This window comes from Nicotiana tabacum, chromosome 7, assembly GCF_000715075.1.
Source record: "Nicotiana tabacum cultivar K326 chromosome 7, ASM71507v2, whole genome shotgun sequence".
Classification (NCBI taxonomy): Eukaryota; Viridiplantae; Streptophyta; class Magnoliopsida; order Solanales; family Solanaceae; genus Nicotiana; species Nicotiana tabacum.
In genome coordinates, this window is record NC_134086.1 from 178,509,417 (window position 1) to 178,536,230 (window position 26,814).

Sequence of the window (26,814 nt, forward strand, 5' to 3'; positions counted from 1 at the left end):
ATTACCCAAGTCAGACTCAATCAAATTAGGCATTCTCAATTCCTCAAAGTAGGGCATAACCGCATAAGGCATTACTCATTAGCCATTAGGGCTTGGTTAATGCTTACTGCTTCAGACTTCATTCTTCGACTGGAGATATCATCGAGAAGAAGAAGACGAGAATCGAGTCATCGACTGGACGACTGCGAGTCTGCGACTCTGCGAGTCTAGGATATCACTTATCAGTCTGCGAGTCTAGACGAGAATCGACTGCGTACTTGCTTAGGATATCAGTCTACGTTTTGTAAGTCTCACTTTCATCTCATCTTCACCGGTCTACGACTGCTTAAGTTTTGACTTTTGAGTTTCCGCATGGGCCTTTAAATTATAATGGTCTGATTTTCTGCATCAAACGAAGTATACTGTTCCAGTGTAGGAAAATATCATAGGCGGTGATTTCCAGCTCGATTCGATTCCTCACTCCTCACAAATTCCGGGCAAAACGAAGTGTCGAAGACGCTGCTGTCCTGTTCCAGTGTTCCGAGCTCGATTCAATTTCAATTTCAAAGGTATGTTTCGCTTTATTTTGGTTGTACTGCTGATTGAATGAACTGTTGTTCCGAGCTTTTTCCTTTAGTAGGAAAATATCATCTGTATCACGTTCATGCTGTTTAATTCATTTGTAGATTTTGGTTTCAAAATAACTGCTACTGGGAATTTATGTTTATATTTGTTTAATTTTGTAGGGTAGCAACTAGCAAGGTAGTTAATTTGTTGATTGTTCATTTATATTTATATTTGTTTAATTTTGTATAGATGGAAGATACAAGTAAAGTAAGTGATGTTGGTTCTAGTGAAAGTTTACCTATTACGGTAGATAGTAACACCAACACCATTGATACTCAAGATTCCAAGAAAAGGAAAGCAATGCAACCTAGGCCTGACGTTTGGAACCATTTTGATAAATTTGAGGTTAATGGGGTTGGGAAAGCACGGTGTCGATATTGTAAACAAGCTTATGCTGCTAATTCATCTAAGAATGGAACAACAGGATTGAAGAATCATTTGCTTAGATGCAAAGAATACCCACTTAAAATTGCAAGAAGATAATAGTCAAACAAAGCTAAATTTTCAATTTTGCCAAAATGATGAAGGATCAATTTGGAAATTTGATCAAAAAGTAGTTAGGAGGGCCTTAATTGAGATGATAGTTACTGATGAACTACCATTTAGCTTTGTAGAAAATGAAGGCTTTATGAAGTTTATGAGAAAAACTCAACCACTATTTCGTATTCCTTCTCGTAGAACAATAACAAGGAATTGTTATGAAGTTTACGGTGAATTGAGGCAAAATCTAAAAAGTTCTTTTAGAGAAGCACAACCAAAAATTTGCCTAACAACAGACACTTGGACTTCATTACAAAGAATAAATTATATGTGTTTGACAGCCCACTTCATTGATAGGGATTGGAAGTTGCATAAAAGAATACTTAATTTTTGCCCTATCACTAGTCATAAGGGTGAAGAGATGGCTAAAGCTATTAGGGATTGTTTGCTTGAATGGAAACTAGACAAGGTTTTCACTATTACTGTGGACAATACTTCTTCAAATGATGTCACTGTCAAAGAATTGTCTAAACAGTTAGATATGTGGAAAACTAATATGATGAGTGGTAAACATCTTCATGTGAGATGCATGGCTCATATAGTAAATCTAATTGTGCAAGATGGTTTGAAAGAACTTGATGCTTCTGTGACACGTGTTAGAAATATTGTGAGGTATGTGAGATCTTCGCCTGCAAGGACCTTAAAGTTTAAACAGTGTTGTGCACATGCAAAGGTAGAATGTACCAAAACATTGTGTTTGGATGTTCCTACCAGGTGGAATTTCACCTATTTGATGTTGGATACAACTCAACACTTTGAAAAAGCCTTTGACAAGTTGCATCTTTTTTATGATGGATTTTCTGCATATCAATGTTCTCATCTTTGTGAAGATGGTGGTAATGCAGGTCCTCTTGAATCTGATGATTGGGTGAATGTGAGGAATGTGATAGAGTTTCTTGCACGATTTCACGAGCTAACTAAAAAAGTTTCAGGTTCACGTTATGTCACTTGTAATTCTCATTTTGAGGATGTATCTGAACTTTATTGTCATTTGAAAATGTGTTTAGCTAGTGAGGATGAGCATTTGAGAAAAATGGCTCAGTAAATGCAAGAAAAGTTCAAGAAGTATTGGGGTGAGCCTGAAAAGATGAATAAAATGATTTTTATTGCTTCTGTCTTGGATCCACGTAACAAATTTGAATATGTTGAGGGAGCACTTGAAGAACTTTTTGGGGAGGAAAAGGGGAAGAAAATAAATGGTGAGGTGTATGCTTATATGAATTCTTTGTTTGGAGAGTATCTAAAAAAGTATTCAACCGAATCTTGTCCTCAATCTCCATCTAGTTCTACTTCATCTAACAACACATCTAATACACCTAGTGGGAGTGTTATAAGTGCATCAAAAATAAGGACTAAGCTTAGCTTGAAGAAACAAAAGGAAGACAATGGAAATGGGGGTGCTAAATCGGAGTTGGATAAATACATTAGTGAAGAACAAGAGCCTTATAGTGAAGAATTTGATATCTTAAGTTGGTGGAAAACACATGCTCCCAGATTTCCTATTCTTTCGGAGTTGGCTCGTGATGTGTCGGCAATTCCAATTTCTAGTGTGGCGTCGGAATGCGCGTTTAGCACTGGTGGCCGTATTCTTGATTCATTTAGGAGTTCATTGACTCCTAAATGTGTGCAAGCTCTTATTTGTCTTCAAGATTGGCTTAGAGAAGAGAAGAATCCTATTAATGTTGAAGAAGACTTGAAGTATCTTGAGGAAATCGAGCTTGGTAAGCTTTAATATTTTGTGTGTATTTTAATTCAAAATAATATATCATGCTTTTTCTTTTGTATGACATATTTGGTTGTATTATCTTTAGATATGGAAAATAATGGAAGCACTACTAGCATTGTTTGATGTATAGTTGCAACTTGCATCTTGAGTGGTAAGTTTAATACTCTATTTGTTTGGTGATAACTGATAATGATATACTTAATATTGTGTAGTTTTGTTTTATTATCATCAAACTATAATATTCTAACTTATGATTTATATTTTTTTTAGGTTCAAGTGCAATCATGCCCCGTGCTACTGCTCAACGCCCCGTGCTACTGCTCAAGAGTCATGACTGTTTGTTGAGGGATGCCCTCTCTGTTTTTGTTGCACTATGTTTAACTGTTTAAGTGTTAAGACTGTGCAGACTTGCAGTTGGCCAGTTGCAGTGTTGCACTGTGTTTAAGTGTTAATACTTAAGAGTTAAGACTGTTTTTGTTAGACTGTGTTTAACTGTGTTTAAGTTGTTGGACTATGTTAAGTGTTTAACTGTGTAATCAGTAATGTGCATTGTGCAGTTGGCAGTTGTGCAACTGCAGATGTTATTCTGCAACTGCAGATGTTATTCTGCAACTGCAGATGTTATTCTTGTGCAGTAATATAGTTGTGCAACTGCAGATGACCAGATGTTATTCTTGTTTCACAGTTTCAGGCTTTCAGGTTTCAGCCATGTGCAGTTGTGCACGTTCACGTTGTGGACTTGTGGTTGTGCACTTGTGCAGTTATTTTACGGTTTTAGAGTGAAAATTATAGTGTCAAATTAGAGTGAAAATTACAGTGATGGTGTTTCAGCCATGTGCACGTTCTTGTTAACTTATTATAGTGTTATATATTGAAAAACATTCTTTTAGAGTGAATTTCAATTGTGATGTGCATGTTCACTGTTTGTTAGCACTTCACTTAGCACTTAGCAGTTAGCACTTAGCATTGATTGTTAAAAACCGAAACCGTACCGATACCGTACCAAACCAAAATAAGAAATACCGAACCGTACCGAAATAATTTGGTACGGTATTTGGTATACACACTTGTTATACAGGTGGGCGCCTAATGGTAAAGACATGAAATGTATTCCCTTGTTATACAGGTGGGCGCCTAATGGTAAAGACATGAAATGTATTCCCTTGTTATACAGGTGGGCGCCTAATGGTAAAGACATGAAATGTATTCCCTTGTTATACAGGTGGGCGCCTAATGGTAAAGACATGAAATGTATTCCCTTGTTATACAGGTGGGCGCCTAATGGTAAAGACATGAAATGTATTCCCTTGTTATACAGGTGGGCGCCTAATGGTAAAGACATGAAATGTATTCCCTTGTTATACAGGTGGGCGCCTAATGGTAAAGACATGAAATGTATTCCCTTGTTATACAGGTGGGCGCCTAATGGTAAAGACATGAAATGTATTCCCTTGTTATACAGGTGGGCGCCTAATGGTAAAGACATGAAATGTATTCCCTTGTTATACAGGTGGGCGCCTAATGGTAAAGACATGAAATGTATTCCCTTGTTATACAGGTGGGCGCCTAATGGTAAAGACATAAACTTAGGAGGAAATGCATCTCCTATGGGTAAAAATAAACTTAGGAGGAAATGCATCTCCTATGGATAAAAACAAACTTAGGAGGAAATGCATCTCCTATGGATGCAGATGAACCCAAAATATCCTATTCGATGGCGGATGAACCCAAAATATCCTATTCGAGGGCGGATGAACCCAAAATATCCTATTCGAGGGAGGATGAACCCAAAATATCCTATTCGAGGGCGGATGAACCCAAAATATCCTATTCGAGGGCGGATGAACCCAAAAATATCCTATTCGAGGGCGGATGAACCCAAATTATCCTATTCGAGGGCGGATGAACCCAAAATATCCTCAAAACTTAAAAATGTCTTACCTCAAAACTTGCTGGGGATTATTTTGCTGGGGGTGAATTTTCCTTTTCTTCCTTACCCACTCTGGGTTGTCCGACCCTCTTGAAACTTGGTCGAAACTCTGTCGAGGATGCTTCTCCGTCTTGATGATCCGCTGGGGATAACACTGCGAACTGCTGAGTAACCCTGCTGGGGATAACTACTGCTGAGGATAACTCTGCTGAGTAAAAATATGTTATCTTACTCCTTCCAAAACAACTTCCTTTTAAGTAGGATGTTTCATTCCTCTGCTTGCTAGCTTCTTCCTTCGAAGACTACCTCCCTTAAGACTCGTTTTGTCTTTCCCCGAAAGGAACCGCTGAGGATACCGATTTTCACCAAACTTGTGTTGGACTCCTCGAAACTGCTGGGGATAACACTGTTGGAGAATTATTTACTTACCTGTTAGGGGATAAAATGTTATCAGCTGGGGATAACGCTGTCGAGGATAACACTGCTGGGGGATTCTGATTCCTTCAGAACTAGTGCTTCACTCTTCGGAAGGCTGTTGGGAATGATACTGGCCTTTTGCTTTTTCTGAGCTCAAGTTTCATCCCTTTGTTCTGTCCGCTGAGGAACAACTTCCTTTATTAAAACTTGTTATGCTAGGGGTAAAACTGGTTCAAAGACCACTTCTCTTGGGACTGGTGCTATCTTTATTCTTCCCCAAATGGGTATCTGACTTTCAGAAAATTTTCTAAATGAAAGGAAAATTTTCTGCCCCAGTTTGATAATATCCCTTTACCTGTTTCAAATCAAACAAAATTTGTTAGTTTAAAACGCGGTGGTTGGTTGTGATACTCCTACTGGGATGGTTTTCCCTTTCTCCTTCCTTGCTCTGCGTTCAACAACTTGTTGGGGGTGATATTATTTGCTGGGGATAATCCCTTTCTGCTGGGGATATCCCTCTTCTTTTGTGGCATAGCTCGAAAACTGGCATTTCCCCGACCTTTTAGTCGCGTATGAATTTCCCACACCATGCTCATTGCTCTCCTTGCTTTGTCCACGGGCCTCGGCCTTGAGGTTTATAACCTTTGATTTCAGCAAGGGTATCCCTCTTGATACTCGTCAATCCTTTTGTCAATTCCCTTTTGCCGGGGATATCTTTTGACACTGGCCTCGCGCTTGTTCCTTGCTGACTATACCACTTGGATGTACTAGTCAGATCTCATCTTGCATGATTGGAAAGTTGATGGCCTATTTTGAAGTCATTTCACACTGGTTCTGACCAAACAGACTCTACTGGGGAATTTTTCCATGAAAGGAGAAAGATAAAAAGGAACAGAGTAAAAGACAAAGGAAAAAGATGACTCTTTAACAAAAGAAACTATAAATAAAAACCTATCAAATGCCGATACCGACTCTAATGGTCATGACATGCACATGTGGCCTATCCTCCGCCGTCAATCGTCTTTCCAGATCTTCACTTGGAGATTCCCCATCTGATTCTTAATCTTATTCAGCTTGTAGTGCCCAAAGGGTTTTCACTATCAAGCCTCTTTCATTTTGGTTGGGTTTTTTTTTCTTCTCTCATCTTTCATCGTCTTATGGTGTCCGTGAAGATTTTCATCGGTAAGACTCTCTCATTTGTATCACTTTCCAGCTGGGAATTTGGAGTGTTGCCGGCATGATTCTTTCTGCTGGAGATTAGAGTCCTTTCTATTGTGGAACAGAGTGTTATGTTCACCGGTAAGACTTTCATTTGTCTGACTTGGCATCTTTTGAAGACTGATCAGAAGGTCTTTCTTTGGACCGTAATGTGGGTTTTTTGGATAGGGCTAGAAAGAAAGGGTATTAAAGGCTCAAAAAACAAAATAAAATTTGGGGTTCAAAATTACAACCTTCGAAATCATATTTGTTTACAACAAGCGCAACCCTTGCCCCAGTTTCTTGCTTGGGGATTTTTATTTTTTGTTATACTATGTTACACTATGCATATTACGCACATTATGCGCCCTATGCACCCTATGACCGAGCCGTGAAGCGCCTGCGTATCCTCTTTGAGGAATCAGGTCAAACGTAGTTCCCAATTCCTCTGTTTTCTTCTGACTTTCTTTTGTTTTTTTTTTGTTTTTTTTAGCATTTTTCTTTTCTTTTCTCTTTTTTCTCTTTTCTCTTTTTTCGTTTTGTTGTTTTCTTTTCTTTCTTCTTTTTTTCTTTTTCTTTACCTGTCATGCTTGCGTTTTCTAGTCGTTGCTACTGATTCCGAACGAGGGGTATGAAAGAAAATAAATAAGGCTCAAAAGGGGTAACGAAGGATAAAGTGTTTAGGTAGCAGAACAAAATGTCTTCGTCATTCTAGTCTTCAAAACATGCCAAGTGAAAACAACACAATTGAACATAGAAGATTTATAGTCTCTTCTAATGGTGCTGGACTTGACAATTATATTTAACATTTGCTTTTCATTTGTTATTTCTAAAGCACCGTTGGGCGACACTCTCACTCTCATTATCATGAACGACCCTCATGCCAATTTGGCGAAACTTGCTTTTAACGGTTTTCTTTGTGTTTTACTTGCCCTAGTTCCACATGACTCGAGCTCCGAATATTCTCAAACCGTCCTTATTTTTCGGGGTTTTATGATTAGCTTTTAAGATTTAGGCCCAAACTGTGTGCGCATGTCATGTCACTAGAATTGGCGCTGAACAAAATGATAAAAGGACTAAACAAAAAAGATGACTGGAAATAATAAAAGACCAGATTTGCTTTAGACTACCGGTGGAATGGTTTGAACAAAACAAACTAGAATAAAATCCTAAAACAAACTGGACAAAACTTAAACAAACTGCTATGACAAATGGAAAGATAAGAAAGTTTGACACAAGACAATATCCGGACTACAACCCTAAGAATAATCCGGTCAACAGAAATGACAATAAAATAAGCCACCACCAGCTTCTCTCTCGCTAACCAAGGAACAGAGCGTCCTCCCACTTTATCAAAACCGGCATCTTAGCCACTGAGCTTCGCATCAATTCTGCCAAGACCATTACCAGCTTCAATATCATCAACCTCCGTCAACAGGTTCCCAATAGGATTCGAGTGCTTCTGTCATCAGGCCTCATCCCCGCAAAGTGTGCATCATGATGTGCAGGTAAAGGATTCTGCGCGATATTCTGGGTGTCATTGTCTTGGATTACCACAAACCAACCACCTTAACTTTCTTTGCGATTCAAAACGAAACAGGTTAGAATGGACTCAGTCGGTCCTCATTATTAACAACATCTTTTTCCCCCTTTTTTCAGTTTTCTTTTTTTTCGATTTTTTTTTTCCATTTTTAAATTTTTTTCTTTTCTCTTTCTTTTTCATTTTTTTTCTTTTTTTTGTTATGGTCGAATCTTATGGAGATTGCCTACGTATCATGACCCCGCATGAATCAGACCTTGCGTAGTTCGGACCCATAAAAGATAAACAATAATAAATATTTTTTTTCAATTTTCATATTAAAACAAACTGAGTTTCAAAGGTTTGAAGATGACATACAAACTCGAAAATCAAACCACCCATATATTCTAATCAAAAGATTTACAAACTCCAAAACAAATGGCCAGCTTCCTTTCTCCATTTGACAAATGCAATCGAACGGTTATTTTTTGCAAATGTGGCCCCTTCCAAATTTCACATGAATTTTGAGGCCTGGGAGGATTATTTTATGACACTTTACAACCTTGTTCGTTCTTTTACGAAAATAGCCTTTCGACAACTGAAAGATACTCTAAGGCTATTTCGGCAAGAACGGTTTAAGACGCAGCCGAAGCTGGCTCGGCTTATTTTGACTAAAAATCCAAACAGTATTCACCTGACCGCTGACTCTTTGTTTTTTTTTTCAAATTACAATAAAAACCTGGTGTTGCAAACACGGCCCTTTGGCGCCTCGGGGACGAAGATTTTAAGGCTGTGTGGGTCAACTGGACCAAATCTAAAACAATGACCCAAAAGGTGGATGTTTATGCAAAGTCAGCCTTCCGGCGTCCCTTTCGGGAACATTCGGCTATGTTTTGACAAAACAGCATCACCCGACTTCTTTATGACAAAATTAAAATTTTGACATGTTTTTTTTTTCTTTTTATTATTATTTATTTATTTTTGGCTATTTTAGCAAAAGGTGGGGTTGGACCCGATGAGGGTTGCCTACGTATCTCACATCCGGTGAGAATCAAACTCGCGTAGTTCGGGCAGGTCATGAATAAAGTAAATAAACTATTTTTTTTTATTTTTTTTGGAATTTGTGAAAGAACTGCTTTAAAAGAAGAAAGGAAGTATTTTTATTTTTTTGGATTTTTGATTGATTTTCTTTTTTGAAAGAAAGACTTCTAAGAATTCCTTTTCTTTTGATTTGAACTTTGAGAATTTCAAAAGTAAAAGGAAGATGTTTTTTGTGTGAATTTTCATTTGTTTTCTCTTATTCTAAAGAAGAAAGAAAATAGTTTTTGGAATTTTACCTTTAATAAAAGAAATGCTTCTAAAAAAATATTTTTTGAATTTTGAATTTTCTTTTCAACTTTGAAAGAAGAATCAAAATATTTTCGGATTTTTTAAAAGAAAATATTTTTATTTTTATTTTTTTTATATATATTTTTAAAAAACAATTTATATTTTTTTTTAAAAAAAACAATTGAAAAGACTTTCTAAAGAAATCAATAATGGAAAATATATATATATATATTTTGCAAGACATATTTTTTTGGAATTTTATTTTGAATTTTCTCGGCAAGACAAATACTCTTTGCAACAAATAAAGATATATATATATATATATATATTTTGGAAATAAAGAAAAATACTTTTTGGATTATATATATATATATATATATATATATATATATATTGGAACAAATAATAAAACCACGTTCAACGCACGACTCTTTTTATTTTTATTTTTGGCATTTTCATAAACAAATAAATAAATAAAAAAACCATTTTAAAAACAAGACTCTTTTTCATTTTCATTTTCATGGCAAGACAAACTATTTTCCTTTTCTATTTTTTTGTTACAAAACAAGACAGAACAACGACTTTTTTTTTCTATTTTTCCTTTGCTTTTAATAAAACAAACTAATAAGACATTTTTTTTCTCATTTTCTCAAAATTTCGGCAGAGTTTTGACAGTATTTGGGCATTGAGTTTTTTTTCAAAAATAAACAATCAATTCCCTAACCGCTATTTCTTTTATTTCAATTTCACAATATTCCTGATATTCAAAAATCGGACAACACACAAGTCTGAATCAAATAAATGCGCAAGTAGCAGGTAAGATGCATCAGGATGGTCATTTTCATTTTTGGTACACCTGTCCTAGATAGACCCAACCCCTTGTTGAGCCTCCAAAGTCAGATGCACGTGATGCAAACAAACATTCCTACTAGGGATCCGGCATGAAGCTGAGTTATTCTAAGTTCATAACCTGGGCATTTGTTCTAGACTGTGTACCCGAGCGGACAACTCGAGTCGAGGAGGGGGCTACGTACCGGGGACCCGCGGGGTCGTCCGACTTTGTAACTTATCCGGCCTCTTTTTTATTTCAGGTATTGACACTAACAAAATAGGGAGTCTCGACCAGCGAGCTTCTCCCCGGACGTAAGAAGAGAAGGGTTTTGGCACAGTTTATATACAGTTCACATAATATCAAAGCGGTAAAGCCAATCAATTAGCACATTAGGCATGTATTATGTAACAAAATCAGATAAAACCAAATATAACAATTCATCTAAGCTCGAATTTCTAACCCAGAACCAGAGATTCTGGGTTCGATCCTCAGCGGAGTCGCCAAAGCAGTCACACCTCCTTTTTCCGCCCCCGCAAGGGGTGAAGGAGTTTTTCCAATTAAAGGACTATCGAAACGGGATTTGTTTATTTATTTCAGAATCGCCACTTGAGAGATTTAAGGTGTCCCAAGTCACCAATTTAATCCCGAATCGAGGAAAAGAATGACTCCATATTACAGTCTGCGAACCAGAAATCCGGATAAGGAATTCTGTTAACCCGGGAGAAGGTGTTAGGCATTCCCGAATTCCGTGGTTCTAGCACGGTCGCTCAACTGTCATATTCGGCTTGTTTATCTGATTTTATACAATTATGCGCTCTTATGCAAGTTTTAACTCTTTACCGCTTTTATTATTATATTTTTAAAAGAATGTGAACATCGTTTAAAAATATGTCTTTGGATTGCGTCACATGAAATGCAACCGCAAGCCGGAACACAGTTTTATTCAATGTTTTGGGATTTGGATTTGGGTCGCATGAAATGCGCACTCGAGTTTAAGAAGGTAAGATTAATTAAATCGCGCCTAAAGAGTCTAACGCGTTATTGTCTTTGGGGAAGACAGTGAAATTCATTAAACAGTCCATCCCAAATTCTAAGTATTTATTATGACCAATTATTGAGGGCCCCGCAATTTGCATTTTTATTTGGCGAGACTCGTCTCATTATTTTTTAAAAGGATAATCTTAGCATGACTATATTTTCTATTTTTTGTTTTCTAAAATAAATGAAGATAAGGTCCTACTTTATTTGCATACTTTCGAGTTATTATAGTTAAGTTTCGAAAGTGAGTTGTTTAAAGAGTTTACATGGTAACGCATGGAACATTATATATACAGACAGTAAAAGAAAGAAAAGATACATTAAATTATAACTTCAAATCTTTCTCATTTTTGCATTCATGCTTCGAGTGGCTTACAAGATGAACTAGTGTATCAGTTTGTGTACCTGGTATTTGGAAAGCAAGGAAAGAAGATGAAGATCAGTAGAAGCAGTAGTAGTGCAAATACACAACAACAACAGCAACCCAACATCAACAAATTCGAACCAGATTCAAGGCCCAGAAAACTTTGAAGAAAAACCGAACAACTCAATAGAACAAACCCGAAAGTTTGTAAACAAACTAAACAGCGACAACCCACGTGTGTATTAAACTTGAAAACTAAAACACGTTTCTCACTTTGTTTTTTTGTTTTCTCTTTTTAAACTCTCCAACACTCTCTTAGGATTTTCAGAATGTCTTCCTCTCTTTCTAAGTAAGACTTTCTAGTTCAAGTCTTTTCTCTCCTCTCAAGTCTTGAAGCCCCTCCAAAATGTGTCAAAATGAACTCTATTTATAACAAGACTCTAGTCTTGAATCCCCAACCCCAAATATTCCCTCAATTGCATTCTTTGTTTCCCACTTTCTTAAACAAATGAATTATTCCCCACTATTTTGTGTCTTGTCCCCCATGCCTACATGCTTTGTCCCCCACTACATTAAATAAATATATCAACCCCAACCCATTACATCTTGTCCCCCATGCCTAACATAAACAAGTACAATATTCTCATCCACTACATTATGTCTTGTCCCCCATTATATTAAACAATTATTATCAACCCCCATCCCATTACATTTTGTCCCCCATGCTTAACATAAAGAATTATTCATAATGTTTAATTCCAAAACTACCCCTCCGACCTTATTGCAATTACCATTTTACCCCTGAATGTACTGCAATTTACCAAACTACCCCCATCAGCTATAACCAATCACATAATCAATCTCAACCAAAATATAGCCAATATGACCAATTTCTAAACAAATTCAAACAACAAATCACATGAACACAAATTGAACAACATCAAATTAATGTGGATAAATTAACCATATTGGGAACCAATCCTGGTTAACTTAGACCAAAAATGGATGAGCAAGGAAACAACAATATTAACAACACAATAATCTGAAACAACATGAATCATGATTAACGGAAATGATGCAAACTGAAAATCATACCATGAACAACAAAAAGCAGGAATTATTTTGACTGAACAAATTTTAACAATAATCCTACTTTCAGATTCAACAACAATAACAAACAAGTAGATTCAAATCACTAAACTCAAAAATTAATTGAACTCAAACTGAATCAAACAACATTATAATGAAGATAAATGATTCGAACTAAAATATGTTGAACTACTACGGGTAGATTTCAGACTACGATTGACACGCAGATGCAAGGGACTAAACTGACTGCATTGGGAATAAAATCGTGATTTAACTTAGACAAAACCTGAACGAACAGGGAACCAAACCACGTGATCAACAACAAAGAGCAAACTGGCACCATTTCAACAAATAGCAAACTACAACAATACAAATATACAAACCAACTAACGGAAACGAGATAATATGACAATTTAATGGAGACAAACGACTATGTAAAACTTCTTATGTGATTCAGCAATTAAACAAACAAATATCACAAATGAAAGGGCCAAGATATCAGTATCACGTGAGTCATAAAACTGGAACGAAGGGAATCGAACCAAACAACTCATATACCCATGATGCAAGATCTGAAAATCGAAAGATGAGCAAAGTTAGAATATGACCTTCTTAATAAAAACTTCTTCATTTTCAACATCAAAGAAACTTCATTGAAAAAGCTCGATTTTTGAATCACGAATGGAACTAACGAACGAGCGATTTCGTCGGATCCGAACTCAAACTGGCGACTGGACATGAGCTCGAACGGACGATCCATTGGACGATCTCGTCTCTTGTAATGAGGACGAGGGGTGAGGGTGATGTGCGATGAAGAAAGCTGAAGCAGTAGTAGCATGACGGAGCAGCAGCTATGGAGAAAAGAACGGAGCAGCAGCGGCATCAATGGAGAAGAATAGTAGCAGCCATGGACGATGAACGCAGCAGCAGCAGCACGGAGGAGCTGGAAGGAGGGGTCGTTCATGGCGAGGTTCTGTTCGAAGCTAGAGCTTGGAGGCAGCGGGAAGCAGAAGAAGCAGTAGCAATGGCGGACTGCTTGGTGGAGCTCATTTTTGAAGGTGAAGCAGCCGCGATGGCGAAGCTTGAAGGAGGGCAGTCATGGAGGTTTCATTTGAAGCCAAGGTTTGGAGGAGTAGAAGAAGAAGAAAACGCAGCAAAGGGGGTGGTCGTTTGGACGCGAGGGTGGTGGAGCTTGTGTGTGTGTCGACGAAGAAGACGCGGAGGGCAGCCATGGATGAGCTTGGAGAAGTTGTGTGTGGTTGAAGATGATGGAGGGGGCAGCCATGGTCGTTTGGACGAAGCTGCAAGGGGCAGCCATGGGAGGTGGGTGGTTTTGGATTTTGGAGAAGAAGAGAGGGGGGCGGATGGGTTTTCTTAGGTTTTAGGGTTTTGTTTTCTTTTTTTTTTTGTTTATTTTTTGTCAAAATGTAAGATATGGGGTGTTGGGTATTTGGGTTATGGACCGGGTCGACCCGGTTTGAAATGAACCGGGTCGTAGGGGAAGGTTGGGCATTTTTGGGCTTGTGGTTTACAATTGAAGAAGTGACCCAATCCGATTTTCTTTGTATTTTTTTTCTTTTTTCTTTTACTTCCTAATTAATAAAATTTAAAAAAAATTCTAAATTAAGTCATAAACTAAATTAACTTATAAAAAATACTAATTAACTTCAAATAACAATTATCACACATTTAACTAACAATTAAGCATAAAATTGTATATTTGGACATTAAATGCTAAAAATGCAAAAGATGCCTATTTTTGTAATTTTAAATTTTTGTAAAACAAACTTAATTACTAACAATTGTAGAATTAAATCCTACATGCAAAATGCGACACATTTTTGTATTTTTTATTAATTTAACAAATAAACATGCACAGACAAATATAAATAATTATCCAAAAATGTCACAAAAATTCTCAAAATTGCACACCAAGAAAAATCATTTTATTTTGAATTTTTGGGAGTAATTCTTTCATAGGGCAAAAATCACGTGCTTACAGTCTTTGTAATGTGTCAAATAAGATTATCTCCAAAATTATCAGTGCTAGGATAGCTAACATCCTTTCTAAATTAATAGCCGATAATCAATCTGGTTTTGTTAAAGGTAGATTAATCACTGAAAACATTCTTCTTGCCCAGAAACTTGTTCATGGTATCAAGAAGACCAATCAAGGTGGAAACATTGTCATTAAGCTTGACATGTCAAAAGCATACGACAAATTCTCTTGGAGTTTCCTCACGGTTGTGCTAAGAAAAATGAACTTCTCTGAAATTATCATAGATTCCATCCATGGACTGATTTCGGAGAACTAGTATTCCATTTTAATTAATGGAACAAGACATGGATTCTTCAAGTCAACAAGAGGACTGAAACAGAGAGACCCTCTTTCCCCTTCTCTATTTATTATAGCGGTTGAGGCTTTATCTAGGGCCCTTAACAGACTCAATGAGAACAACCAATTCATTGCTTTCTCTATGAATCCCAAAGGACCCAAGATAAACTACCCAAGTTATGATGACGATCTAATTCTTTTCTCTTCTGGTGATAGGAAATCAATGAAGCTGCTAATGGAAATCCTTGAAGACTAACAGGATGCATCTGGCCAAGAAATCAACAAAGAAAAAAGTTTTTCCTAAAATACAACCATGGAGTTGGCAGAAATAATAAAAGAACCATTAGAAGACTACGAAAATGAATAGGCTTTAAGCACATGCAATTCCCATTTACATATCTTGGGTGCCCTATCTATATAGGTAGAAAGAAGATTTGCTACTTCGCCGACCTGGCCACAAAAGTGCTCAACAAAGTGGGAGGTTGGCAAGGGAGACTCCTATCATTCGGTGGTAAAGCTATTATCATCAAACACATCATTCAGTCCCAAACTTTATATCTGCTGACAGTTATGGTACCTCCTAAGTCCATTATCAAGTAGATTGAAATGTACCTAGCAGATTTCTCTGGGGTGAGGAAGAAGGTAAAAGGAGTTATCACTGGTGCTCTTGGGATAATATGGGCTATCTTACTGATGAGGGAGGAGTTGGGCTTAAAAAACTCCAAGATATATGCAACTCATTTGCAGCAAAAAGATGGTGGAGATTCAGGGTGAAAAATAACTCATGGATAAAATTTCTTCGAGCTAAATACTGTCAAAGATCCAACCCAATCTCTAAAAGGCTGGATCCTAAAGACTCTAACTCATGGAGGAGCCTAATAGAGACCAGAGACAAAGTGGAAGCTAACATTTATTGGAAGATCAACAAGGGTAATAGTCTATTTTGGTGGGATATGTGGCTAACATCAGGGAACATCAAAACAATATCCAACCCCCCCCTCCCTCTTCAAAACCAGGAAACACCAATGTCAAGGAATTCTTCAATAACCAAGGATGGAATATGGAGCTTCTTCAAAAAATTGTGCCTCAGAGAGTCGTTGATGAAATTGAGCAAATCAAGATTGGTTACAATCATATACAAAATCAAGTTGTATGGACCCCCAACCCCTAAATCAAGATTGGTTACAATCATATACAAGATTGCTACATGGAGAATATTGAAAGGCATGCTACCACTTGATAATATTGTGCTAAAATTCGGTACTAACAGTATCTAGCTGTTGTTGTTGTAGGGTGCCAGAAGACCATGAACCATGTCTTTGCAACTAGCAACACAACAAAGAAGGTATGGAATATTATGTCCACTTCACTAGGATTTCGGACCACGGGAAGGAATATTCTATGCATCATAATTCAATGGTGGAGCAGACATCCAAAAAACAATGTGCATAAGTTTCTACTGCAAATCACTCCAACCATAATATGCTGGGAGATATGGAAGGCCAGGTGTGGAAAAAATATGGAGAAGACTATTTTTATTTTTAGAATATGTCAACAGGTTCTTTTTCTGGTAAAAGTTTCCATGGGCCAAAAATACAGCCAGATGGACTGGAATTGGACGTGGAACAATGTATGCAAGATGGCAGAGGATTACAAGATTAGACTGAAGAGTATTATGGTTCTTTAGGAACCCCCTGACAGTAATCAATGGAAAATAAACACAGTCGGAAGTTTCAGCGCAAACGCAGGCAAAGCAGGCATTGAGGGTGTATTTAGGAAAAGAAATGGTCAAATGGTGATGGCCTCCATTAACCAAGTTTTTCCAGTGTCTTCCACGTATAATTTAGTCTATTTAGAGGTGTCCATTGTAGTGTGCATGCATTGGTTGTTCACATTATTTTCCTTTAGTAGTTTAATGGTTGCATCTAAATAATGGGCAAGTTCTCTAATTGAGAGAAATGGTTGGTGGTAGGCAGAATTGTTTTGTGGGTGCCTGTGGTATTCCAAGATCTTTGGTTATTCTTTTTGTCCATGTCAGAGAATTTATGAGACTCTTTTTCAAAGTACTTAAGCTTTTGAGTGTTGAGATAATTACCTGTATCTGCATCAAAGATTCTGACTTTAATACATATTGCAAGCGTGTTACCAATTGTTGGAGACGTTGACAGTGTTGTCCGTGACCTCTTTTTTGCAAAGGAAACTATTTTCCACTCTCCTTCCTCTGGCCTTTCTGACTTGTGACTCTTGTGGATTTGTCATGGAAGGTTGTGAACTTGAATATTAACATTTTTGTATGTTGTGACCCAGTCTACCACATTTTTTACAGAAGAAATTTTCTCCTTCATATAAAAATTTGTTGTTTATAAGAATCACTAAAAATGAAAGGCTTAACAAGTGTGTCTATTGGAACCTCGACGCACAACCTCGCGTATCTCCCTCTTAAAGTCGATGAAGTGCATGCATCAATACGGAGTAATTTTCCTATTTTGTTTCTAATTATTTGGAGGATAATATTGTCGTAGAACTCAGTTGGGAGTTGTGATAAGCGTATCCATATTGCTGAAAATAATTGTTTAGCCTCGCCTGCCACAAAATGTGGTTCCTATTTTTGCACAGATAGGAAAAAATTATTAATGAACCATGGACCATCATGAAGAGATTTAATCATATTTTCTTCTTTATTAAACTTCACAATGAAGTAATCGCTTAGGCCCATGAGGGTAAAGTTTTCAGTAGGTCTCCAAAGATCTTGGATTTTTCTCTTAAGATAATAATGAAGTATACCTTTACCCATGAGCTTGATAATGACAGTATTTCCAAGGCTGGTAAATATATTTGAGGTCTTCATTTGATAGGTTGATTTGGATTTCTTCATCGATTGCATCCAGACCTCGTGCATGGGCTTTAGGCAGTACTGCTTCCTCTATTGGTGCATCCACTGACATGAAAAGAGTGTGGTGTTCATCATGATCATGATGCATAATTATATGAGTCTCCTTTGAATTAATTAGTAATTTATCTTTGAATATGGGGTTAGTGTTATGTGAGAGTGGGGAGTGAGCGCTGGGCTGTGTAGGAGAGTTTATTGGGATGTTGAGTTCCCTCATTTGACTGGTAATGTCAGGTGGCTTTGGTGGAATTAATGAGGTTTGTGGAATGGAATTTGAAAGGCTGCCCATTTGAGTAATTTTGTAAAAGAAGAGTTTAGAGAGAAGGTAGACCTTTAAAGAAGAGTCTAGTTACCTAAGTGTTAATGCAGTTACCTTTAAAATTACAAATTTTGAAATTACTTGAAAAATTTGTATATTATTAATGTGACAATAACAACAACAATAACAAACCCAATATGTTCCCAACAGGTCGGGTCTGGGGAGGGTAGCCTATACGCAAACCTTACCCCTACCTAATGTAGGTAGAGAGGTTATTTCCAATAGACCCTCAGCTCGGAAAGGGTGAGAAGAATAAGAAGAAGAAAAACAAGAAAGGAAGAGAGAAGAAAAAGAGGGAGATAAAGGATAAGTAGTATCAATTAAATAATAGCAATAGGGAATGCAATACATGAGGCGAAAAAAATCACATCACGTAATAAAAATCTAAGAATATGAAGGGACATGTATGCTATTAAGACTATCGGTGGGCCACTAAAAAACTACCCACTAACCTTCTACCCTAATCCTCGACCTCCATACCCTCCTATCAAGGGTCATGTCCTCAGTAAGCTGAAGCAACGCCATATCCTGTCCAATCACCTCTCTAGTGGCAGATTCAGGTTTTTAAAGTTATGAGTGCTCGCTTGATAAAAATTTCTAAAGAAGAGGGAAAAGGTATTTAACAATGGGTGTTTACTCAATATTTATCTAAAATTTTGTAATTACTAATGCAAATTTACTAAATCTAGTCAAAGACAATGGGTGCTTGAGCACCCAAAACTGTCCATCTAAATCTGCCACTGCACCTCTCCTCAGTACTTCTTAGGCCTACCTCGACATCTTCTCAAACTCGTCATGGCCAACCTCTCACACTTCCTAACAGGAGCATCAATGCTTCTCCTCTTAACATGTCCGAACCATTTCAGCCTCGACTCCCGCATCTTGTCCTTCACGAAGGCTACTCCCACTCTATCCTGGACAACTTCATTCTGAATCTTATCTCTCCTGGTACACCCACACATCCATCTCAGCATCCTCGTCTCTGCTACTTTCATCTTCTGTACGTGGGAGTTCTTGACTAGCCAACACTCAATCCCATACAACATAGTAAGTCGAACCACCACTCTATAAAACTTACCCTTAAGTCTTGGCGGCACATTCTTATCACATAAAATACCGAAAGTGAGCTTCCATTTCATCCATCCCGCACCGATGCGATAGGCGACACCTTCGTCAATCTCCCCATTACCTTGGATAATAGATCCGAGATACTTAAAACTAGCTTTTTCGGGGATAACTTGAGCATCAAGCTTTACCTCTGCGTCTGCTTCATGGGTCCCATCACTCAAATTGCACTCCAAGTATTTTGTTTTGGTTCTGCTCAACTTGAAACCTTTAGACTCTAAGGTCTGTCTCCAAACTTCCAACCTCGCGTTAACTTCGCTTCGCGTCTCGTCAATCAACATTATATCATCGACAAATAGCATGCACCAAGGCATCTCCCTTTGCATGTGTCGCCGATCCCTGGTGCAGTCCCATCAAAACAGGGAAATGCTCTGAGTCACCACTCATAGTCCTCACCGAGTCTTGCACCATCATACATATCCTCCATTACCCTAATGTACGCTACCGAAACGCTGCTAACCTCCTAACACCTCTACTGGACCTCCTCGGGACGTTATCGTACACTTTCTCAACGTAAACACCATAAAATTTAATGCATAAAATTTAAACTCTAAAAATTTAATAGGGCCGAATATACCGTCAAACATTTGAATTCAGCCATTTATTTCATAATCCTTTATTTTAAGGGCTTACTTAAAACTGCATAAAAGTAGTAATTATAACAAGCTTATAACTAATTAAATAAATCGTAGTTTAAGAAAAACTGTAATTGATTTTTCAAATGACATAGTGTTAAATATTTTTCAAAACTTCTAAGTTAAACAAAAAAAGGACTCATAATTTTTTGTCCCTTGAATTATCAGATTTCCACAGCTGAGAAGATGATCGTTTGCGTTGCCGTCGTCGGTCACCAGGTACTCCCATTTTTCCCCAGCAACTCGTTTCTTTTCTTCCAATTTTCTATATCTTTCTTCTTTTTAGAACTGAATTAGCCAAATAACGTGCAATTTTATTGATTTTCGTCCGATGGACAGAACAATCCGCTTTATATACAGAGCTTCACTGAAGCAGATGATGCCCTAAAGCTTCATCACATTGTTCATTGCTCCCTTGATGTTGTCGATGAAAGAGGTTCTTATTCATCATCTGTTTTTGCCGATCTAGCTTATTTTTTTAGTATATCATTTGATTTGACGCGTTAAAATTTCGCATCACTCGATTTCGCTGCAAGAGAAAATACTCGATTTAGCTTTATAAAAAGAAAAATTGATTTAGCTATGATTTGTATGGATTTGGAAAGTTCGTAGGGCTTTTTGAGGCAAAATTTGCATAGTTAGAACTAGTCATAGCTGATTAGTTTTAGTTCATTCGGGAGATTCTTCCTTAGATTGTAAAGCGAAGTATTTTCAGTAAGATCTGGGTCAAAAAAGGGTAGATTGATACTGGTATCTGCTGTTCTGAGACTAAAGAAGCTGTCTCTCATTACTCTTAATTTGAATTTTTACTTATTCTGACCAATGCAATTAAATTAATCTAAGTTAATCATAGTGGACTACTATTAGGTTTTACATTACTGAATGGCAGCAGTAACTTTAGTATCTTAAGTCTCTTGGCAAGGCATACACTTGTTAGATTTGGTTCTTGTATTGTATCGTGTGGAAACTAAAAGAAGCTGCTGCAAATGGAGCTGTTTATCGTAAACAAAATCATGATCATGACCTATTGCAACTTCATGACTAAAGTCTTAGGGGTTATCAGGGAATATTGGACAGTCGGACAACTAAACAACGGACTGTTTAACTACCTACTACTGGACCTATTGAATTCTTATGCTTGATTGTACTTTATGAGCTTGTATATTTTGTAGCCAAATATTCCTTTTAGTGGAAACTTAGTTAATTAACATATCTTGACGCTCGGTTAGCATCTGGTTTCTTTTTGACAACTCATCTGTTGCTTATTACAGTGAACAATCCAAAAAAATCCAGCCCCACCCTAAACGAGACATTTCTTGGCCTGCTATATCCAACTGAAAACTACAAAGTGTGAGTAATACTTAACTCTTGATTTGCCTTAATGTATCTGCGTAAAATGGGTATGGTGTGGTGTGGCTGCTTCATATTATTTTTTATGATACACCAAAAACTTGCTTAGAAATGGATGTAGCCCATACCATATAAGTAACTGCAGATGCACTGAATATGAACCATAGTACCAGAGTCCACTTAACATAGCCTTTTGGGAATATATAAGATCATTGACATTTAAGCCTGTCTTCCTCCGTGTGCTATTATTTAACTTTCAGGTATGGTTATTTGACTAATACAAAGGTGAAACTCATATTGGTCACAACAGATCTTGATGTTCGAGATGCTGATGTGAGAAATGTAAGTGCTGATTTCTCCTTGTTTTGTTCTTACATTGGTTGACTACTTCCTCTTTCTCTGTACCAAACCAACATATCTGCTCTTATTGAAGCATAATGCATTCTTGTGTTAAAATAATAAATTTAGTGATCCGAGGTTGATAAAAATCTGAAAGAAGTGGAATTACTCTCGTCTTTTCTGAGTTGATTTGTATTTCGGAAATACCAAGTTATTGGAAGGTTTTTTTCTTCTTTGTTGCTTATGACAGAAAATAAGTATCCGAAAATCTTGTCTTAGTCCATTTTAGGTATATTCTGCAAAACTTACAGCTAAATAACGCTGACAAATATAACCCTCTTGTGTCTCAGATCCTTTAATAGTGCATCTTGTTACATTTGATGCCTTGTCTCCTTCACATTCCTGTTCCTTGTAACTCTTTGATGAGCTCTCAGATATTATCATTCTTCGCGGTGTCCGTCTGAGGCTGTTCAGTCTTGTTCTCTAAAATCAAGTGGATCCGTATATAAATGTGCGTCTCTCTGTGTGTGGCAAAAGAAGTCAGAGCCAGTTTTACCCGGTATCTTGAAACAGAAGGGGAACTACAATTTTGCGGAGTCTCCATTGTACTGCATTAGGATAGGTTTCTTTTATGATGATATGCTGTTAACGTATCTTCATCTAGACATTAGCTATTTCAATTTTTTAAGAGAAATATAAACATTAGCTATCTCCTCAAATTGGAAAACTTTCATGTAAAGAGTGAAGACATAGCTCCTACGTTTAACACCGCGAAGCAATGATAGAATATTACTGTTATCACATCCGTACAAATAAGTGCACTTAGGAAAAAGTTACGTAGAAAAACGTAGAACCAAAGTTTACTCATGTATGAACTGCTAAGAGATTCTAGTGTCCCTGGTTGCTAGCGTAATATGTTGCAGAAACAGTTATACCAGTTTGTATTTTGCCGAAGGGTCAGTCTTCCATAGTTAAAAAACAGTAAGGTGGTCCCTCGTTAGTAAAACTACATTAATGTATTTTATGCTACGAAAAGAATGGCTATCCAGTCTCCCAATGTAAAACACAAAAGCACTGTTACTGCAAACAAGATAATTTAATCCTGCAATTTGGTTAAATAGTACGTCTACATGAAAACTGGGATGAGGGAAATTGGGAATACTTTGTTTGAACGATACAATGGCTTTCATGTTGAAGCACATTAAGTTTCAGATGTTCTTTGGTGTGATGTATGTAATAATCAGCCTTTAGCATAGCAGCTTGCTTAATCTTTTTGGTGGGAATTTTTTACAGTTTTTCAGGAAATTTCATGCCGCATATGTTGATGCTGTGTCAAATCCATTTCATGTTCCTGGCAAGAAGATAACATCCAGAACTTTTGCTGAAAGGGTTAGCACTATCGTCAAGTCTTTTGGTTTGAGTTCAGCAGGTTGAATGACTGCTCTCAGAGTCATTTTGCAAGGCACTCCAGTGTACCTCTTCCCCAAGCCGATGGAGAAAGTAAGGATGAAGAGCATATTTGTGCAAACTCCTCTACTTCATTGCATATGGACTTCGAAGTTTATTTGAACATCTTGAGGTACTGAAGGATATTTGTCAAATTCGTTCCCTCGTGACAATAACCAAAGTAGATATCGTGTGAAGTAGGTAGTTACTGGTTTTGTTGGGTCATATTTACTTGCTAGACAGATGTGTTTGCTTTAAGTAAAGATATTTTTCGTTTGGAATTCTTTCAAGAAATAAAATGCAAAACATGTGGCCCATAATTACTGGAAATTTAAATGATAAAAGTAATAGTTTTGTGCAATCATGTATCAATTGTTCAAAAACCATCAGATCAAGCTGATCCACAATAGCGACCAATATTTCATAGCAAGTCTGATATGATAACCTAGAAAATAGAATAACAACTTGCAATATCAAGTTAAATTGCATTGATACTGTAAAAATTCTTCACATTGTCAGTATATATGACTTAATTCGAAATGGTACTCCTACAAGATGTTGGTTCTATTAAAAAGCATCTCTCTACGTCGCCACACTTTGTTTATTGCTCAAATTTTGTGGAAATCGAAGAGCATGGACAGCCTCATTGTGCATATTAAGACAGAAGGCAATTCTTGAGTTAAAAGCAATTTGAGGCTCATTTGTGGAGTAAACATCTCCAGTTGCTTTTGATACCAACCATCTATTGGCATGGTCTATTGTGGCATCAATTGCACCATCTCGAATTGCTTTGGCTACAAGGTTTTCAGCATCATCAACTGGATGTTCAGAATCCAAGTTTAGCTTCTTGGCAATGTCAGCCAGTGATATACGTGAGTACGCGGTGCTGATGTTTCTAAGCCCTGTCCTAATGACATTATGCCTGAGTCTGACAATCAAATTACTTGTTCTGTCTTGGCTGAATGTGCTGGAAAATTTCACAGCTACAGTTCTAAGTAACTCTAGATCTCCGACGCGAACAGCCTGCAAAGACAGATATTACAAAAACCAATTATATTGCTCAGCTTAAGTCAAGTTATTTATTTGCTCTCTAATGCTTTTGAATTTTGATCCTCCTATACTTACATTTGTTAGCTCAAAGTATGGCCTCAATGATTTCTCCATTCTTTTCTGTGTAAAAACAGTCCTCTCAGGGATCTCTCCAAGCAATAACTGGACAATAATAGCCCACTTATTGCATTGTATTTGGAAACCAACTGCAGTTACTGGACTTTTCTGCACAGCCTGTAGAAGAGAATCTTTGGCATCTGTGTAATCCAACTGAATTGTCTTGATCTTTCCCTGGTAGAGGAGGTATCGACAGAGCTGAAAGAAGAAAAAAAGACGATGCAAAGGAGAGAAAGCCATTGTGAGGCCAAGTAGTTCACAGAAATTTAAACGCGATCTATTCACAAGAAGTGAGATTAGTAACCTCGAAAATAAGGAATGTTACATGCTACAACATGTTAAAATAGTGATTTCTTTACACCGTTAGTGCAAAAAACTTAAATCGATAAACACCACATACCTGTTGGTTTGAAAGAGCATCAACACAGTGGGCCTTTGAGCGAAATTTTTCTGCTTGATCATACAAGTTGTAGTGAAGGTAATTTCTCAATAACAGATTGATAAGTGTTTCCTGCAATTTAACCAGCCAATAAACTATAACAGTTTTCAGTATATATCAAACACCAAAGACATGAATCAAATAATTTCACATACCTGACTCAACTTATTATGGCGTACTGTTGCAATTTGGTACAAAGCAAGCAGGTTACTGTTAGCAAACAATAGTTTCAATTAGAAAGAACACCAGTAGTAATAGCCAGAAAAAATTTAAACAAACTTACCCTCGAATTTCGGCGAAATCACCAGCAAATTCATAACTTAAAGAGTAGTAAAAGTAGAGCTTCGATGCAAGAACATCAGCAGTTCTGTTGTTCATGTTCTTTAGACTAACAATACTTTTTGAGGAACAAGCCTTAGCCTGAAGGTAAAACAAATGCTCAGTAATTCATGAAGTTGAGTAGAGATATCAGATATCCTTATAAAAGGGAAACCTAGTAAAAGACACAACAATTTTGCCTCACCTCATTGTATTTCTTCTGATCAATCAGAAATATTAGAACAAGCAAGTAGCAATAGATCTCAAGCTCAGGCACCAGATGTTTTGAATGGGCTTCTGTTGCAGGCATTTCCACATCAACTTGGGTGTCATATTTATCCTGCTATAATCAATATAAGAATTCATAGAGCAAAGATATTACATATCAATACACACACAGAGGGGCGGATGCACGCTTACCGAAGTGGTATCACGCGAAACCGCTTCGTCGGAAAATTTTACTAAATATATGTATTAATATTGTACGGAAAAAAATGACACCACTTGACATAAATTATGTCTTGGTGTGTTGGTTATGTATTTTCTCTAGGAGGTCAAAGATTCAAACCTCAACTAGCACATTTTTCTTTTTCAAATATTTGAGAGAATTTTTGTGGTTAAAAATTGTGATGAGTAGAATTGAATTCATGACTTTTTCTAACTTAAGACTCAACAAAACCGATAGACTAAGGCTATTTCTTGTCCGAAAGTATGATAATCAAAGTTATATTCCAGTTCTTCTATAAATTTCGACGCCGCTTATAAAAATTCTTGCGTACGACCCTGCGCGCGCACACGTACATGTCAAACAATTAAGCAAGATTAACAAATAGAAGAATGGTTATATGAGAAACTAAGTAGAGCCTTTGTACATAAAAGACAAGTAGAAAATGGTGGATTTTATGTTTATTTCCAAGTTTAACATGCAAATAGCTATTTACTACTACTAATTTACCTGGGGCAGGTATGAAGATAGCTGTGCATGGACCTCAGAAACAGGGCCAAGAGCATAATTCAAGAAAGCAGATAATATTGAAACCTTTAGTTTCCTCCTGAGTTTCATGGTCAATCTCATAGCCTTGTATATCTTCCTTACTTCACTTGTATTTGCTCCACTCTCAATCAATGATGCTATCTCCTTCAAATCTAGCTTCAAAATAGTACTAGTTAAAAATGCAAAAAAAAAATAAAAAATAAAAAGCCAGCCGGATGCACTAAGCTCCCGCTATGTGCGGGGCCGGGAAAGAGCCGGACCACAAGGGTCTATCGTATGCATTTAGCCTTACCTTACATTTCTGCAAGAGGCTGTTTCCACGGCTTGAACCCGTGACTTCCTAATTACATGGGAGCAACTTTACCAGTTACGTCAAGTGGTAATAGTGCAACACGTGATATATGAGTTAGGCACCCGTAAACGAACCATGTAACATGAATATTTATACATGTGAAGATAGAGGAACATACCTTGTAATACAGAAGGATCAACTGAGCAGTCATACACAGAAGGAGCTGATTGATCTTCAATCTTAACCGTTCGATTCGTCTTGAAGAATACTTGAGAAATCAAGACAACAACCATTGCAAGATAGAAAACAGAGATAAAAGCTAAAAATTCCATGGTTGAAGTACAGGATGTTACGTTGTCAGATACTGAAAAGTGAACTAGTTGTAGAAAGAAGGATTTGAACTTGACGTGTAATTATTAAGAACAAAAGGAAAAAAAAAGGAAAAAAGAGAAAGGGTGATTATGCTAGATGCTTACCACGTTTGGGGTTTTCTTCTACTTTAATTTTCTATGGAATAACAATACATTTACCATAATTATTTTTGGCTTTTTTTCTAAAAGGGAAGTATAAATCTTCCT

The 26,814-nt window shown here is 37.0% G+C and overlaps 2 protein-coding genes and 1 long non-coding RNA gene across 4 annotated transcripts; 2 read left to right on the top strand and 1 right to left on the bottom strand.

Annotated features, from left to right (window-relative positions):
* Positions 1 to 449: 449 nt before the first annotated feature.
* Positions 450 to 3,221, top strand: LOC142182607 (uncharacterized). The gene is made up of 3 exons (XR_012711424.1): positions 450 to 548; positions 2,958 to 3,023; positions 3,143 to 3,221. It is a non-coding gene; the product is annotated as an uncharacterized LOC142182607 (long non-coding RNA).
* A 16,729-nt stretch (positions 3,222 to 19,950) lies between these two features.
* Positions 19,951 to 23,346, top strand: LOC107767365 (uncharacterized). Its single transcript, XM_075218209.1, has 5 exons — positions 19,951 to 20,110; positions 20,231 to 20,327; positions 21,163 to 21,241; positions 21,502 to 21,583; positions 22,874 to 23,346. The coding sequence occupies exons 1-5, from the start codon at positions 20,078 to 20,080 to the stop codon at positions 23,012 to 23,014; spliced, it is 432 nt and encodes a 143-aa protein (XP_075074310.1). The 5' UTR covers positions 19,951 to 20,077; the 3' UTR covers positions 23,015 to 23,346.
* LOC107767362 (putative 26S proteasome non-ATPase regulatory subunit 3) lies at positions 22,874 to 26,611 on the bottom strand. 2 transcript variants are annotated; one of them, XM_075218208.1, is made up of 8 exons: positions 26,415 to 26,611; positions 25,906 to 26,096; positions 25,156 to 25,290; positions 24,916 to 25,052; positions 24,788 to 24,842; positions 24,594 to 24,704; positions 24,152 to 24,391; positions 22,874 to 24,049 (listed from the first exon to the last, which is right to left on the bottom strand). In XM_075218208.1, exons 1-8 carry the CDS (start codon positions 26,566 to 26,568, stop codon positions 23,609 to 23,611), a joined length of 1,464 nt encoding a protein of 487 aa, XP_075074309.1. In that variant the 5' UTR covers positions 26,569 to 26,611; the 3' UTR covers positions 22,874 to 23,608. The 2 variants fall into 2 exon arrangements, with proteins under 2 accessions (XP_075074309.1, XP_016441824.1); XM_016586338.2 differs by having other exon boundaries at positions 25,156 to 25,293.
* Between the last annotated feature and the right edge of the window lie 203 nt (positions 26,612 to 26,814).

What these genes read in the sequence shown, in the direction of transcription:
- LOC107767365 (XM_075218209.1), top strand. Translation starts at nt 20,078, where the DNA reads ATGATCGTTTGCGTTGCCGTCGTCGGTCACCAG. An exon ending in TTGCCGTCGTCGGTCACCAG is followed by an intron (nt 20,111 to 20,230) that starts GTACTCCCATTT and finishes TCCGATGGACAG; the next exon opens with AACAATCCGCTTTATATACA. An exon ending in TGATGTTGTCGATGAAAGAG is followed by an intron (nt 20,328 to 21,162) that starts GTTCTTATTCAT and finishes TGCTTATTACAG; the next exon opens with TGAACAATCCAAAAAAATCC.
- LOC107767362 (XM_016586338.2), bottom strand. Translation starts at nt 26,568, where the DNA reads ATGGAATTTTTAGCTTTTATCTCTGTTTTCTATCTTGCAATGGTTGTT. An exon ending in GCCATAATAAGTTGAGTCAG is followed by an intron (nt 24,705 to 24,787) that starts GTATGTGAAATT and finishes GTTAAATTGCAG; the next exon opens with GAAACACTTATCAATCTGTT. An exon ending in ATGCTCTTTCAAACCAACAG is followed by an intron (nt 24,392 to 24,593) that starts GTATGTGGTGTT and finishes TTCTTCTTTCAG; the next exon opens with CTCTGTCGATACCTCCTCTA.